Source organism: Felis catus, chromosome E2 (assembly GCF_018350175.1).
Source record: "Felis catus isolate Fca126 chromosome E2, F.catus_Fca126_mat1.0, whole genome shotgun sequence".
In the NCBI taxonomy this organism is placed as follows: domain Eukaryota; kingdom Metazoa; phylum Chordata; class Mammalia; order Carnivora; family Felidae; genus Felis; species Felis catus.
Genome location: NC_058382.1, coordinates 61,693,971 through 61,708,161, shown reverse-complemented (window position 1 = coordinate 61,708,161; position 14,191 = coordinate 61,693,971). Strand labels below are relative to the sequence as shown.

Genomic DNA, 14,191 nt, shown 5'->3' with positions numbered 1-14,191 from the left:
ACTATTTCACAAGGTCCCAGATCACCTCGTGCAATGAAGCTAAGTGTTAATTTCCCCCTCCTGCCCAACCACCAGCTGCCGGCGGCCATCATCCTCATTTTGACGAGGAGGCTCAGAGGTATGACTGCTAACTGACATCCGCTGGATTCCAAGTCTCTGTTCCCTGGTAGACAGCTGAGAAGCCCTTAGCTGAGGCCACTGTCCTGTTCCTGTGACACCTGGTGGGCCTCTGCACCTGCTGGCTTCCCAGCACCTCCCCCTGACGCTGTGATTGCAATGGACGCGTAGGTCAATAGTCCTTGGGCCACAGGATGTCAGCAGCTGAGGCAACAGAACGGTGTGGCCAGCGGCCTCTGGCCCACACCACTCTGTGACCACAGCACGTACCACAGCTATGGCCGGCCCCACCTGCTTTCTGTTCTGCTTGTCTGCCATCCAGGTAGGGACATTACCGGCTTCTTTGGGAACAATAGCTGGGCAGGTGAGGGCATCACTCACCAGGACAGTTGACAAAGAACCCAGAACCGCAGAACGCTCTCCACATCTGGGGTGAGGACAAGCCTAACCGAAGCCAAGCAACACAGGAGAGTAAGCTTATCTGAAACTTAATAAATTTGTCTTCGAGTCTCAGACTCCACTCCATCTGGCCCCAGTCCTATTACCCAGCCAGTATCTGAAACAAGACCTATCACTGTGGAGTAATGTCACCCACAGATGCTGTCCTCAAAGATTATGAAACTGCTTAAAATTTACTAAAGACAGTTTTTTAAGATACTTTTTTATAAGAGGCTATTAATCTCATCACCCAGAGAAAAATCCTATAACATTTTGATACATGCACTTTAAGATCTTATTTTGCAAGCTCTCATACTTAAAAAAAAACAAAACTTAATGTTTATTTATTTTGTGAGAGAGAGAGACAGAGTGCAAGCAGGGGAGGGGCAGAGAGAGAAAGGGAGACAGGGAATCCTAAGCAGGCTCCAGGCTCAGAACTGCCAGCACAGAGCCTGATGCAGGGCCCGAACTCCCGGAACCTCGAGATCATGACCCAAGCCAAAGTCGGACGCTTAACCAACTGAGCCACCCAGGTGCCCTGCTCTCATACTTCACAGCAACAACTTGGTTGTTTTTTTTCTGATAATATGCAGTGGCTATGATTTTTAAAGTTAAGAAAACACAGGGATGCCTAGCTGGCTCAATCGGTAGTAAATGTGACTCTTGAGTCCTGAGTTTGAGCCCCACTTTGGGTGTGGAGATTACTTAAAAATAAAATCTTTAGGGGCGCCTGGGTGGCTCAGTTGGTTAAGCATCTGACATCAGCCCAGGTCGTGATCTCGCGGTTCACAAGTTTGAGCCCTGCATCGGGCTCTGTGCTGACAGCTCAGAGCCTGGAGCCTGCTTCAGATTCTGTGTCTCCCTCTCTCTCTGCCCTTCCCACACTCACACTCTCTCCCTCTCTCTCAAAAATAAATAAACAAAAAAAAAAATTAAAGATAAAATAAAATCTTTAAAAATAATGGGGCACCTGAGTAGCTCAGTTGGTTGAGCATCCAACTTCAGCTCAGGTCATGATCTTGCAGTTCCTGAGTCTGAGCCCCACATGGAGCTCGGGCTCACTCCTGTCAGCACAGAGCCTGCTTCGGATCCTCTGTCCCCGCTTTCTCTCTGCCCCTCCCCTGCCTCTCTCTCACACACACAAATAAACATTAAAAAATAAGTAAATACGGGGCGCCTGGGTGGCTCAGTCGGTTAAGCATCCAACTTCCACCCAGGTCATGATCTTGCAGTTTGTGGGTTCGAGCCCTGCATCAGACTCTGTGCTGACAGCTCGGAGCCTGAAGTCTGCTTCGGATTCTATGTCTCCCTCCCTCACTCTGCCTCTACCCTGTGCATGCTCTTTCTCTCTCTCAAAAATAAAGATTTTTTCAAAAAAATAAGTAAATAAAAGAAAATAAATAAAAGAAAATACTGAAAATAAAAACCACCCAGTAAATCATTTCATTTTTCAGAGGGAATATCAATTAATACAGCAAGTTACAGCTTTTCTGTTCATCGAACAAAAATAACTGCACGCACGCTTGGATATTTGCACGTTTTTCTTTTACAAACCCTCCAGAGCCCCTATCTTACTTTCTTTATCTTACTTTATCTAACTTTCTCACCTGCCTCTTTCCCTTCACAAAATATCCTGAACACCTTGCTTGCAGTTTTCACTGCTACGTCATGTCCAGGATTGGGCTGTGGTTGAACCAACACCCTGTCAGTGGACATGAAAGGTGTTTCCAGAAAGAGTTTGTATACCAGAGTTTAGCCTAGTTTTGGTATAGACTAAAACATGCACTGTATTCAGTCCTCAAGAAAGTTCTCTGATCTCATGGATTTAGGAAGAATATGTTCACTCCACCTAACCCCTCCCATGATGTCTCAGAGCACCCCTCTCAGCCTTCCTGTCCACAGGACGGTGTTGGGAAAGCCTGGAGACCATGGTGGAGGTGGAAGCCATTGTTTTCTGGGAAGAAACAAAACAATGAGTAGTGACACCCAGGCTGGACCACGGGCATTGTCCCGAAGACTGTCCCCTGTGTTCTGAACCTGCTTCATCAATGGCTTTGCAGCTTCTTGCCCAATGGATGCCTTTTAGTGAGGGGTCTCCCAAGATACCTCAGAAGCTGGGGTTGGTGGTGAAAGATCTACGCGGCGACAAGACCCTCCAGCAGGTCAGTGGGGTGTTTACAAGAGCCGGCTTCATTGAACGGTTAAGCCTGTGCTATGGTCCCTCACGTCCTGTCCTTTTAGGGTACTCTCTCTGGACACCAGACGGAGGTGCTGATGTTCCCTCATGCCCACTACGGTCTCAGAAGGCAGAAGAGAGACTGGGTTATCCCTCCCATCTCCTTCAGAGAGAATGAAAAAGGCCCATTCCCAAAAATGGTGGCTCAGGTATTGCAAAGGGAGGACTCTGGTTTCGTTCTAGGGTTCCCTATGGAGAGGGATTCATACCTCACTGGGGTCCTTCTTTGCTTTTCTGCTTCTGCGTTGTCTTCAGGTCAAATCTGACAAAGGCAAGAAAATCCAGGTTTTCTACAGCATCACTGGCATGGGGGCTGACAAACCTCCTTGTGGTGTGTTTATAATGGACAGAGAAACAGGATGGCTAAAGGTGACGATGCCCTTGGACAGAGAGCAGGAGTCCCACTATGTTGCGAGTGTCTCCTATATGGCCGTAGGGGCCGGAGCACTGGCAGCCATCTCATTTGCTAAACATTTCAAACAGCCACTTAATTTTTGAAGTTACTTATGGAACATGTTTTGAGCATCTATTATATTCCAGGTGCCACACAGGAGGGTCAAGAGGGTAGAGCAGAGCAGAGCTGGGGTACAGATCTGGGATTTGTAACCTAAGAACCAGCTCTGCAGCTGTGGACAAGTTCCAAGGTGAGGAGGCTGTGATGGGAGCTTCTGAGCTCAGGGAAGACAGCGATACTGGGGGGAGATGCAGACTGTTGTTACAGTTTCTGCCGCTGCTGTTAGCTACAAAGACGCATAATGAAGAGTCCCATTCTAGAGGGGAAAAAGACAGGACTCTTGCAGCAAAGACAAAGGTGCAGCAGGGGGAGAGAAAGTGGCCAGACAGGGCTGAGCAGAGAGAATGAGCGCATTGTGTGACTCTAGATTGGAACATTCTAGACAATCTCCAAATGTTAAGAGTGTAGGACCCAGAGCGAAACAACTCATGGTGAGACCCCAGCTCTGACACTTCTTTACTTTGTAGCCCTGGCTGTGGTAGTGACCCCCTCAGTAACCCCCTTTGCTGTCGGGTTAATATATGTAAAGCACTTTGAACAACGACTAGTCCTGGGTAAATTCTCAATGCATGTCAGCTGAGCATCCCTTAAATACAGCTCTCTGGGGTGTCTTGTCCGGCAGACTCTCCACCGTACCCCTCTGAGGGAAACCAAGACCCAAATAGAGCCTCAATTTGCTCTCCTCCCAAGGTCATTGCCCTCATTCACAGAGTCTAAGTGAGTTCCCCATCAGGTCCACCTTCCACACCTGAGAAGGACAAAGACAAGTGCTGCAGAAATCAGAGCCCTCAGTCCTCACGATCCCACCATGAGAACGTGGTCACACGGTCACATCCAGCTGCGTGGGAGGCAATGTGCGTGGCTGAGCCAATTTCTAGGGAAAAGGGAAGAGGTGGGCAAGCTGACAGCTAGCACTCGACCCTGAGCATCACACCAGAAAACACTGAGGAGACAACAGATGCAACCCTTACTAACATTAACGAGGTTGGAATAAGTCCTGTTTTCTCAGACTCCCAGGTAACTGAAACATGAGACAAAGAAAGTGGCTTCTCACTGCAACGGGCCTTCTGTGGGACAGATGCCCACTGGCTGGCCTCTTCTGCACCTTTATTGCTTTTCAGCTTTTCTTTCATGCTGCGTCTTCGACTGGGAATGCTGTGGAAGAGCCTACGGAGACTGTGATCACAGTGGTAGACCCGAATGACAACAAGCCTGAATTCACCCGGGTGGTCTTTGAGGCGTCTGTGATGGAAAGAGCCCACCCAGGTTAGTTTGAACAATGGAGGGCTTTAGTGACACATGGCAGTAAAATCAGGGGAGATACAAAGAATCTGGGAAACTAAAGTGTAAAAACCAGAGGCGATCTTACGAATCCACACCCTGGGCTCCAGTGCATGGAAAGTTTCCACTTGGAGATTGGAAGGGACAGATCAAGGACTGCAATGACTTGTTCTTCTTTCTTTCTTTCTTCTTTTTTTTATTTTCTTATTTTTTTAGGGTGGGGTTTCAAGCAATAGAAACCCTCTCAGGCTTGCTCAAAAAAGTCGGGACTGGGGAGGGCTACAGGTGGAAAGGATCCCACAAAGAGGGGCCAACAGGGACCACAAAGCAAGAAGGTCCTTTTGGGGCCAAGGAAGTCCAGGAATCATGGGTCTGCTACTGTCCAGGTGATGCTCACTGGTTGCCTCAATCCTGTCTCTATGTCCTGTCTGCATTTGCTGGTCTCCGCATCTCTGTAACTGGTGCCACTGGCAGACCCTCCTCCCCTTGTGGCCGTTCTCACTTCATAGCTCCCTCGACACACCCTTTCTGCGTCAGTTTCCATTTCTCCCTACATATTTCCTAATACATGCTCCTACAAACACGGATCTGACTGATTATTCTTGATTAGGGGGCCACTCTGGTTTCAACAGGCTCTTACTCACACATCGAGGAGCTGTTACACTTCCAGACATGACACTAAACCTGTGGATCCCATGACGGCATCATAGGCAACACTGACAGGACCACATGCTCACAACTTCCAACCGGACATTTTGGGAATGGATGTTGAGGTCCTCATTCTTTGGGACTGAAGATAAATGAAGCCGAAAAATCACAGGGTATTTCATGTGAAATGACATTATGATGGATGCTTTCTTCTCCCTTCTGGCCCGCCATAACAGCCACTAATGCTTTCTTCCTCCTCTTCTCTGTATTTTCTATCTTCGTGCTGCCTTTGGCCCTACCACAAACCATGGCTCACTGGCCAGCACTAGCTGTCTCCTGATCACCCACGTAGGGGACAGGTCTGTTTCAGGTTCTCTCAGCGGACCAAACTCTAGAGGCTTGGTTCTAGCTACCATGACACACTGCCCCCACCTGCCTTTGTCCACTCTCTCACCACTTCCCTCCATCTGGCTTACGTGCTTGGCTCTAGCTCAGATGTGTGGCCAGTGGCCAGACGGGACTCCCCTGACAATGGCAGGGAAGGAAGAATGACACAAGAAGCCTGAGATCAGTAGAACAGCTGGAAAGATGAGATATGAAATGGTCACCTGACCCTCCCCTTGAGCACCTAATAACATCTCAGCACCCTGAAGTATCATGTTAATGAGGGACAAGATCCCACAGCGACAGCCATGTCAAAAGATGCCCTAAAGACAAAAGAGAGAGGGAGGCAAACCAAGAAACAGACTTAACTACAGAGAACACACTGCTGGTTACCAGAGGGGAGCGGGGTGGGGGATGGGTTAAATAGGTGACGGGGATTAAGGACTGCACTTGTCGAGATAAGTACCAGGGGAGGTGTGGAATTTTTGAATGACTATATTGTACACTTGGAACTAATACTACACTGTATTTTAACTAACTGGAATTTATTTTTGTTAAATTTTTTTTATTACATTTATTTATTTATTTATTTATTTATTTATTTATTTATTTATTGATAGACCGAGAGAGACAGAGCACAAGTCAGGGAGGGGCAGAGAGAGAGGGAGACACAGAATCCAAAGCAGGCTGCAGGCTCCAGGCTCCGAGCTGTCAGCGCAGAGCCTGACGCCGGGCTCAAACTCACAAACAGCGAGATCATCACCTGAGCCGAAGTCTGACGCTTAACCGACTGAGCCACCCAGGTGCCCCTAACTGGAATTGAAATAAAAACTTAGAAAATAAAATAAAATACATTTTTTTAAAAGATGCCCTGGGGCACCTGGCTGGCTCAGTCAGCGGAATGAGCGACTCTTGTTCTCGGTTGGGGTCTTGAGTTCAAGCCCCACGTTGGGTGTAGAGATTACTTAAATAAATAAATACATCTTTAAAAAGAAAAATAACTAAAAAAAATTTTAAAGGACGCCCTAAAGATTTCTGGAAAAAGTAAACAAATCATTTGTAAATTATTATAATAATTTGGTGAATTATTTGAACTAGAACTTATACCACTTGATAAGTACTTTTGTCACCTGTATAGTGAATAGACCAAAAAAAGAACACATTTAATTTTAGATTTCTGTGTTAATTTGTATTGCCCTGCCAGTTGTTAGCTGTTGAGATCATCAACTCTTCTCCCCTTTGTCCTTGCAGGAACCTCCGTGATGCAAATCACAGCAAGGGACGCAGATGACCATGAGAACACCTACAATACGGCCACTGACCCCTCGGCCAAGACCTCAGCCAAGACCCCTCGGTGCCTCACCCCAACATGCTCACCATCAACCAGGACACAGGAATCATCGCTGTGCTCACTTCTGGGTTGGACCAACAGGTCAGGGGTCAAGAGGGGCTACCGGGTGGTGCAGTCAAATGTACATTTGTCCCAGCTGGTAAGGCTCGGGCACAAGTCAGAACAAACACTGACTAATCAGAACAAACGTGAGCCAATCGGAGCAGACACCAGCCAATCAGAACAGGTTCCCAGCCGCTCAGAATAGGCACTCAACCAATCAGAACAGACTCCTGACTGTTAGACCATGAACCAACCAATCAGAAGAGGCATCTATCTGCCACAGACAGGGTTCCCGCTGATGCCCCCCCCCCCCCCCCCCCCCCCGCCAACCCTCCCGCCTGGCTGACTTTGAGCCCTGGGCCTATAGCAAGCCCTAAGGTATCACTGGGGTGAATTAGAAATGTGAGCCACAAGGCAGTTCCTGTAACTGATGAAATGATTCTGTTTCCCAGGGATTCAGACCACATTCTCTGGTGAAAATAGAAAAATACAAGCATCCCCCGCCCCCATAAGTGTTGCACACATAACTGAAGGGGACCCAGGACTCCCAGGTGTAGTGCTGGGAGTGGGAATATATTGATCAAATCCCAATCCAGGAAACTTTCCTCCTGGGTCAGTTTTGGGAGAGGATGGTCCGAATTTACCGAAGTTGACTTCTCCGAGTGGTGAGCCAAGGTGAAAGCTGAGGTATGGGGCAGCATGTCAGCCTCTTCTTGAGTGCCTGACAGGACCGTCGCTCCTGGGAGCCAGTCATTTACTGGAAGGGAGGGTCCACCAGGTTTGCTGCCTCAGGCATTCCACATTTACTCTCTGGGTGCCACTGGGTAGATGAGCCAAACCTGCATCTATAATCCCCAGTGCTGACTGCCACCTGCTTGTCTGCAGATCGCTTCCGTATACACCCTGACAATTCAAGCTGCTGACCTCCAAGGTGAAGGCTTAAGATCTACAGGGACAGCTGTGATCACAGTCACCCACAGCAATGCTAACCCTCCCGGCTTCAGCCCAACTTTGTAAGTCCAGCCAAAGTCAATGGATGTCTCGTGACCTATGTTCTACAGTGAATTATGTGTCACTGTGTTGACAAGCAGTGTCATGATTCAAGCCTCAGCCTGGCTGTGTTTGAGAACGCTCTGGACCACATTCTCTGATGAAAATAGGAAAATACAAGCATCCCCCGCCCCCATAAGTGTTGCACACGTAACGGAAGGAGACCCAGGACTCCCAGGTGTAGTGCTGGGAGTGGGAATATATTGATCAGATCCCAATCCAGGAAACTGTCAGTATATGGGTCAGTATTGGGAGGGGATGATCTGAATTCACCAAAGTTTGCTTCTTTGAGTGGTGAGCCAAGGTGAAACTCTCCCTGTCCCAGGGAAAGGGCTGCTTGCTCTGGGCCAGGTGGTGACTCAGATGGGCAGATGAGTGTGAAAGACAGAGTCCATGACACAGACAAGATGTCATTGTCCTAGGGGCACAATCGTTCACGGGGAGCCCCATCCCACTGGTTAAGAATAAAGAGCCCTCGGGCCCAGGTGGCAGGAACTGACACAGGGATTCTTTGAGGACATGCGGTACAGGACACTTGGATGAGCAAAAGGATAGAGGGAGTTTATTGTAAAGAAACAGAGTGGGGGACGGACAGGCTTGGGGGCAGCTGAGCCTTATGAGGGCTAGAAAACAGTGTCTGGAAACCCCTAGGAATCCAAGTCACCTTGTCTGTCTGTCCCTCTCCCTCACACTGTCTCATCTTTATACATCTGTTTAATTCTCACTCTGCAGCCTGACTCTCTCTGTGCATATGTGCGTAGTCATTATATCTCTTCAACCATTGGACACTTACTTCGTACCTACTTGTGGCCAGGTCCTGTCCCAGGCATGGGGACATCTGTGATGACACAGACAAAAACTCCGGGTCTTGGGGAGATGAAATTCTCCCAGGGGACACATGACCCTCCTGTGGCCCTCAAGCCCCTGCCCATCCCCCTGGCCTCACTACTCAACTGGCCCTCCCTGAGCTCCGGCCTTTGTGCTTCCTTGCTGGTCTTTCAACATGCCAGTCATGCCCTTGTCTCAGCACTTCCCTCCTCCTCGGAGAAGACCACACTCAAACCCATTGCCTGCCACCCCCTGCCAAAGCTCATTCTCAGCTCATCTCACCATCTTGATTGTTGTACTTGTTCAGGTCTTTGGGACTGTCCCTTCCTCTTGCCACTTTGTGTCCCGTCAGTGCACCTGGCGATGCCGCCTCGATATTTCCTCAAGGAAGGAAGGTCCCAGGTGCCTTTATGTATTCTCAGTTGAGGCAACAATTGGAATGGAATCAAAGTCTCTGCGTTCCAACCACAAATCCCCATCGCAATGGCCTGAGAGGACTCTCTAGACAGGGTGTGGAGCCGGGGGCAGGGCACAGGCATCCTTCCTGTGATAAGGGCGGTGTCTCAGTGGGGCCCCAGTGAGCAGTCCCATGTGGGCCTCTCCAGTGGCTCAGGGTAGGGCAGGAACCTCCCAGCTCTCAGTGCTAACTCAGGCAGCAGTCACACCAGGAGTGTCTCACTGGGAAACAGAAGGTATCTGTACCTGCTCAGGGTGCAGACCAACCAAGAACAACTGTCAGTTCCAAGTTACTGAGCAGTTTATGTCTACACATTTTACCTGCATGATTTCAACCTCCTGGGGCAGACATCCTTTCATCTACACACCCAGAAAAGTCAACAGGATTGGCTTAAAACCATGACGGGTTTATTGCTCTATGTAACACAATCCAGACACAGAAGGCCCCAGCTTCCGGGCACACCAAGCGGCAACACAGGGACACAGATTCCTTCTTTTTGTTCCATCTTCCTTAGCTTGTGAGTTTTGTCTTCATGGTGGCTGCTAAACCAGACCACTGATCCAGTTAGAAGAGGGAAGGAAGAGATCAAGAGCGATGCCGGGTGTCTTTTTACCATAACCTCCACCAGGTAGACTTGCACTTTGACCTCACCAGCCAGAACGTGGTATGCGGCCACCCCTGGCTGGAATTTGTTTAGGTAGCAGGGATTACAGAGCAGGGCATCACACAGTGAGAATAACAGAATAACTGGCACTGACCCCATCAGGCTGGACCCCCTTGCCCACTCTCAAGCAGCCCAATGCCATAGGAGAGTCATGAGGAAGGTTCCAGGCAAAGCCTGCAGGCCTTGAAGGGTTTAACCAAGGCCTACCTGTTTGGTGGTCACCTGGCTTAAGCCCAGGGACATGGGGTCTGGATTCCATGGGCTGGCTCTGCTCAGGCCACTGGGAATGGTGACAGGGTGGTCACCTGGGTGTCTAGAGCCCCAGGCTCTGAGCTGCTTTCTCTCAGGGGAGATGGGCCAGACCCTTGGCATAAAGTCCAGGGATGTGCTCAAGGCAGTGGGCCTTGGATTTAGGTCCCAAGCATCCCCTTCTCAGTCCTGTAGCTGTGACCTTAGTGTTTCTGTGCCCCTCCCCAAAATCAGAGGTGATAGTAGCCCTGGTCTCCTAAACTGCAGTACAGATTAGGGTCTGTCTGCTCCCACTGGTGCTACCCTGACAGCAATACAGATCAGTTAGCCTTGTTGAATGGAGAAGAAGTTGTCTGACCTCCCTGTGTTTATCATCTATGGAAGGGGGGGCAGTGATTTTGTCCTCTGGGGGTATATGAGGACCACAGTAAATAATGTATAGGAAGGTGCTGATAGGAATTCATTCATGGGCTGGAATTGGAACCAGTCTGACCTCAGAGAGAGAACACTGTCTCTACTCTGGAAGATGTATCCGAAAAATAATTGAGTTAATTCTTTTGAACCCATTGCTGGATGTGCTACAATTAGGAAGCCCATCCTTCTCTGTCCTTTGTTCCCAAGACAGGTATGCCAGGATACAAAGAGACAGAGAGAACAGCAGAGGCTCACATGCCTGAATTCCCTATAACCGAAATGCAGAGACAGTTGTAGACGTTACCATATCATCCACAGAGTCCTGGGCAATAAACCCAGCGTCCCTCCCAAGGTGACTAGGGCTGGAGTCAGGGTCACACCTGAGCCTGGAAGGTGTTCCAGCAGAGCCCTCCTAACAGTCTCGTGTGCAAGATGTAAGACAGAGACACTTGCTCCCCATGGAGACTGAGTCAGAAGGGACCTGACAGCGAGGTGCGGGGGACAGGCTGGAGGAGCCACTCTAGGTCCAACTTCTCGCTTGGCTCCTGAGCCTGCGGGGCTAATGGCCTCAGCTGGGATCTGAGGAGCTTCTCACGGTGGCTGCAACCTGAGAACAGAGCCCAGAATGGCTGCACTTGGCCATGGGGACATATCCTCCTCGGCTGATGCACACTTTGGGATCCAAGCTTCAGGAGCTAGGAGACACGGTTTCACCTTTCCCGTCCCTTTGGCACAGAGTGGAAGTAGACACTGAGCTGTTGGAAGCCCCACCGCTGACGCACACATCCAGGGTACCGAGCAGGGCCTTTGCAGGTGCCCCTCACTGTCGCTCAGGCCAACAGACACCCGCTTCAAGAAAAGACCCTTCTACCATGGCCCATCCTGCTGAAGATCCCTTGAGGCTGCCACAGGCTGCTTCCCAGGTCCCCACACAGGATGTCAGGAATGAGTGTCTGTGTCCTTCTCTTGCAGTACACGGGCCAGGTGTTTGAAAACAAGGTGGATGCAGGCATACTGAGACTGAAGGTGAAGAGAGAAGATGCCCCAGGCTCTCCAGCAGGGAAGGCAGTGTTTTCCATCCTGAATGACAGAGCAGGCCTCTACACTGTCACCACGGACCCGGAGACCAACAATGGCCTTTTGAAAACAGCCAAGGTAGGTGTGAGTTCTAAGGAGGTGGCCGCCGTGATCGATTGGCTCTGTCCACCCTGAACCAAGACAGGAGCAGACACCACACTCCTCACACCAGGAAGGCAGTTTCCCAGTGGGGGCCTTCTACTGAGATGGGGGTCCCCCCGGTCCTTGCATCAAAACAGCCATGCCATCACCCTGGACCTCAGAAATGCTGCGTAATTAACAGCTTTTCCCCAGAAAAACACTAACCTGGGATGTTTTCAGAGAGCTAAACTGGGACAGGGGTCTTCATTTGGGTTCCTCCAAAAGTGGGAGGGGCCCCAGAAGCACTGAGAAGGGGTGAGTGGGACAGGAAGTGGGGAGAGAACAGGAGGCTCAAGAATAGAGGGCTCAGGCCTCCAGAGTCATTCTGAGCAATGCCTGAGCAGTCGTCTCATCTGAGACATTTGTCTCCCTTCCCTTATGCTTAGAACTGTTGCTTTACCCCTAGAGGCAGGAAGCCAGGTCCCCTGAGCCACAGTGGTCTTCAGAGTGGTCACAGGGACCTGGAACCATCTACTCCCCATTCCCCCAGATAAACTGAAGATAAACTATCAAAAAGAGAGAGAGAAACAAAAAGATAGGCAACTGGGCGGCTCAGTCAGTTAAGTGTCAGACTCTTGATCTCGGCTCAGGTCATGATCTCATGGTTGGAGAGTTCAAGCCCCACGTTGGGCTCCTTGCTGGCAGTCCTGAGCCTGTTTGGGATTCTCTCTCTCCCTCTCTCTTTCTGCCCTTTCCCCGCTTATGCGCACATGCACATCCTTGCACTCGCTCTCGCTTGCTCTCTCTCTCAAACATAAAAAAATAAACAAAAACAAACAAACAAACAAAACAAGAAGGGGAGGGAGGGAGCCAAGATGGCGGCACAGCATGGAAGTTTTTTGTGTGTCTTGCATGCATGAAATACAGCCAGACCAACACTAAACCATCCTGCACACCTAGAAAACTGACTGGAGGACTAACACAACAATCTGCACAACCTGAACCACAGAATTCAGCAGGGATGTGGCGCGGAGAGCTGAACTGGGGGAGAGAGAAACCGCGGGAAGGGAGGTGCTTCTGCGGGCAGAGAGAGGACGGAGACTGGGGAGGGGGGAGAATACGGGAAAAGCACCCTTCCCCAAAAGCAGCTGGAGAGAAAGCGGAAGATTAGAAACAGCCGCAGGGACTGAACTAAAAAAGGAGAAAGGCGAGGGTTTAAATTCCATTAAGACGGTAAACAAGGGGAATGCAGAGTCTGAAACTCCACAGCTCCATACCTGGTGGTGCTCGGGTCGGAAGTGTGAATCCCCAGGAGCAGAGTGGAGTCCGGGAGGTTCTTGGGCCACACGGGAAAAAGTGCTTCCACTGCTGGAAGAACATTTGGTAGAGACTGTTGAGGCCACCTGGTCGCAGAAGACCCCAGAGAACGGCCACATTCGCTGGTGCTGAAACAAGATCATTAAGGGTGAAGCCTGGTGCCACGTGTGTGTTGTGATTTTCCATGGTCCCTAAAACACTGCTGCTACACTGTCTCGCGAACTTTTTTGGGGGCGGCCTGGCACCTGGCCGCAGTCTCGGGGTACCGGCAACAGCAGGGTCCAGCAGGAGCTCCTGGGTGCAGCCGACATTCGGCCATTGCTCATTCGGCCATTGCTCGGTGAGACCCTCCCGCAGAGGGGCGGAACGGGTCAAAGCCGCAATCTTTCGGAAATAAGGGGCCAGGGAAAACAGCCACGTCTAAGACAAAACTCAGGAGAGAGTTACGGACTGGGGCCTGGTCACGGAGAGTGAAAAAGCAGGGAGTGGATGAGAGCTGAAGACAGAGGACCGGTGCGCGATTGCTGATCTGGGAGAACAGGCTGGATAGCTGGGCGGCGCTATTTTCACCACTCCCACACATGCGCATTCGCACCTACCTGCAACACTCCACCCCAGTAGGCTAGCAGCGCCATCTAGTGGAGAGCGGAGCTGTTACAGCGAGCCCCGCCCAACTGGGCCAACTTCGCTCTTCAAGAACACAAGGCTCACCACCGGCTTGGTTTATGGACTATAAAGCGCTTCATAGTCTGCCTTCTACAGGAAAACGAAGTAATTTCAGTCGTATTTCAATCTGTTAGCAGGTCCATCTATTCAATTTTCTTTTTTCTTCTCTTTTTTGTTTCTTTTCTTTTTCTTGAAAACAGAAAGGGAAAAAATTCATTTTTATTTTCAATTTTTATTAAAAATATTTTTCTTTAATTTTTTCTACTATATTCTTTACTTTTGTGTAAATTTTTTTTCAAATTCTATTTTACTTCCATCATTTCATTTTATCTACTTCAGTGTATTCATTTTTTCAAGTTTTCAAACGATTTCCTTTT

General features: G+C 49.6%; 1 protein-coding gene across 1 annotated transcript; it reads left to right on the top strand.

Moving 5' to 3' along the window:
- The first annotated feature begins 33 nt into the window (after positions 1-33).
- On the top strand, positions 34-11,885 carry LOC123382223 (cadherin-1-like). The gene is given in 11 exon segments (XM_045045864.1): positions 34-118; positions 381-439; positions 2,616-2,717; positions 3,047-3,122; positions 3,773-3,818; positions 4,384-4,571; positions 6,870-6,952; positions 6,955-7,050; positions 7,897-8,024; positions 11,410-11,464; positions 11,646-11,885. Coding segments are annotated over 11 exon segments (1,158 nt in total).
- The last annotated feature ends 2,306 nt before the right edge of the window (positions 11,886-14,191 follow it).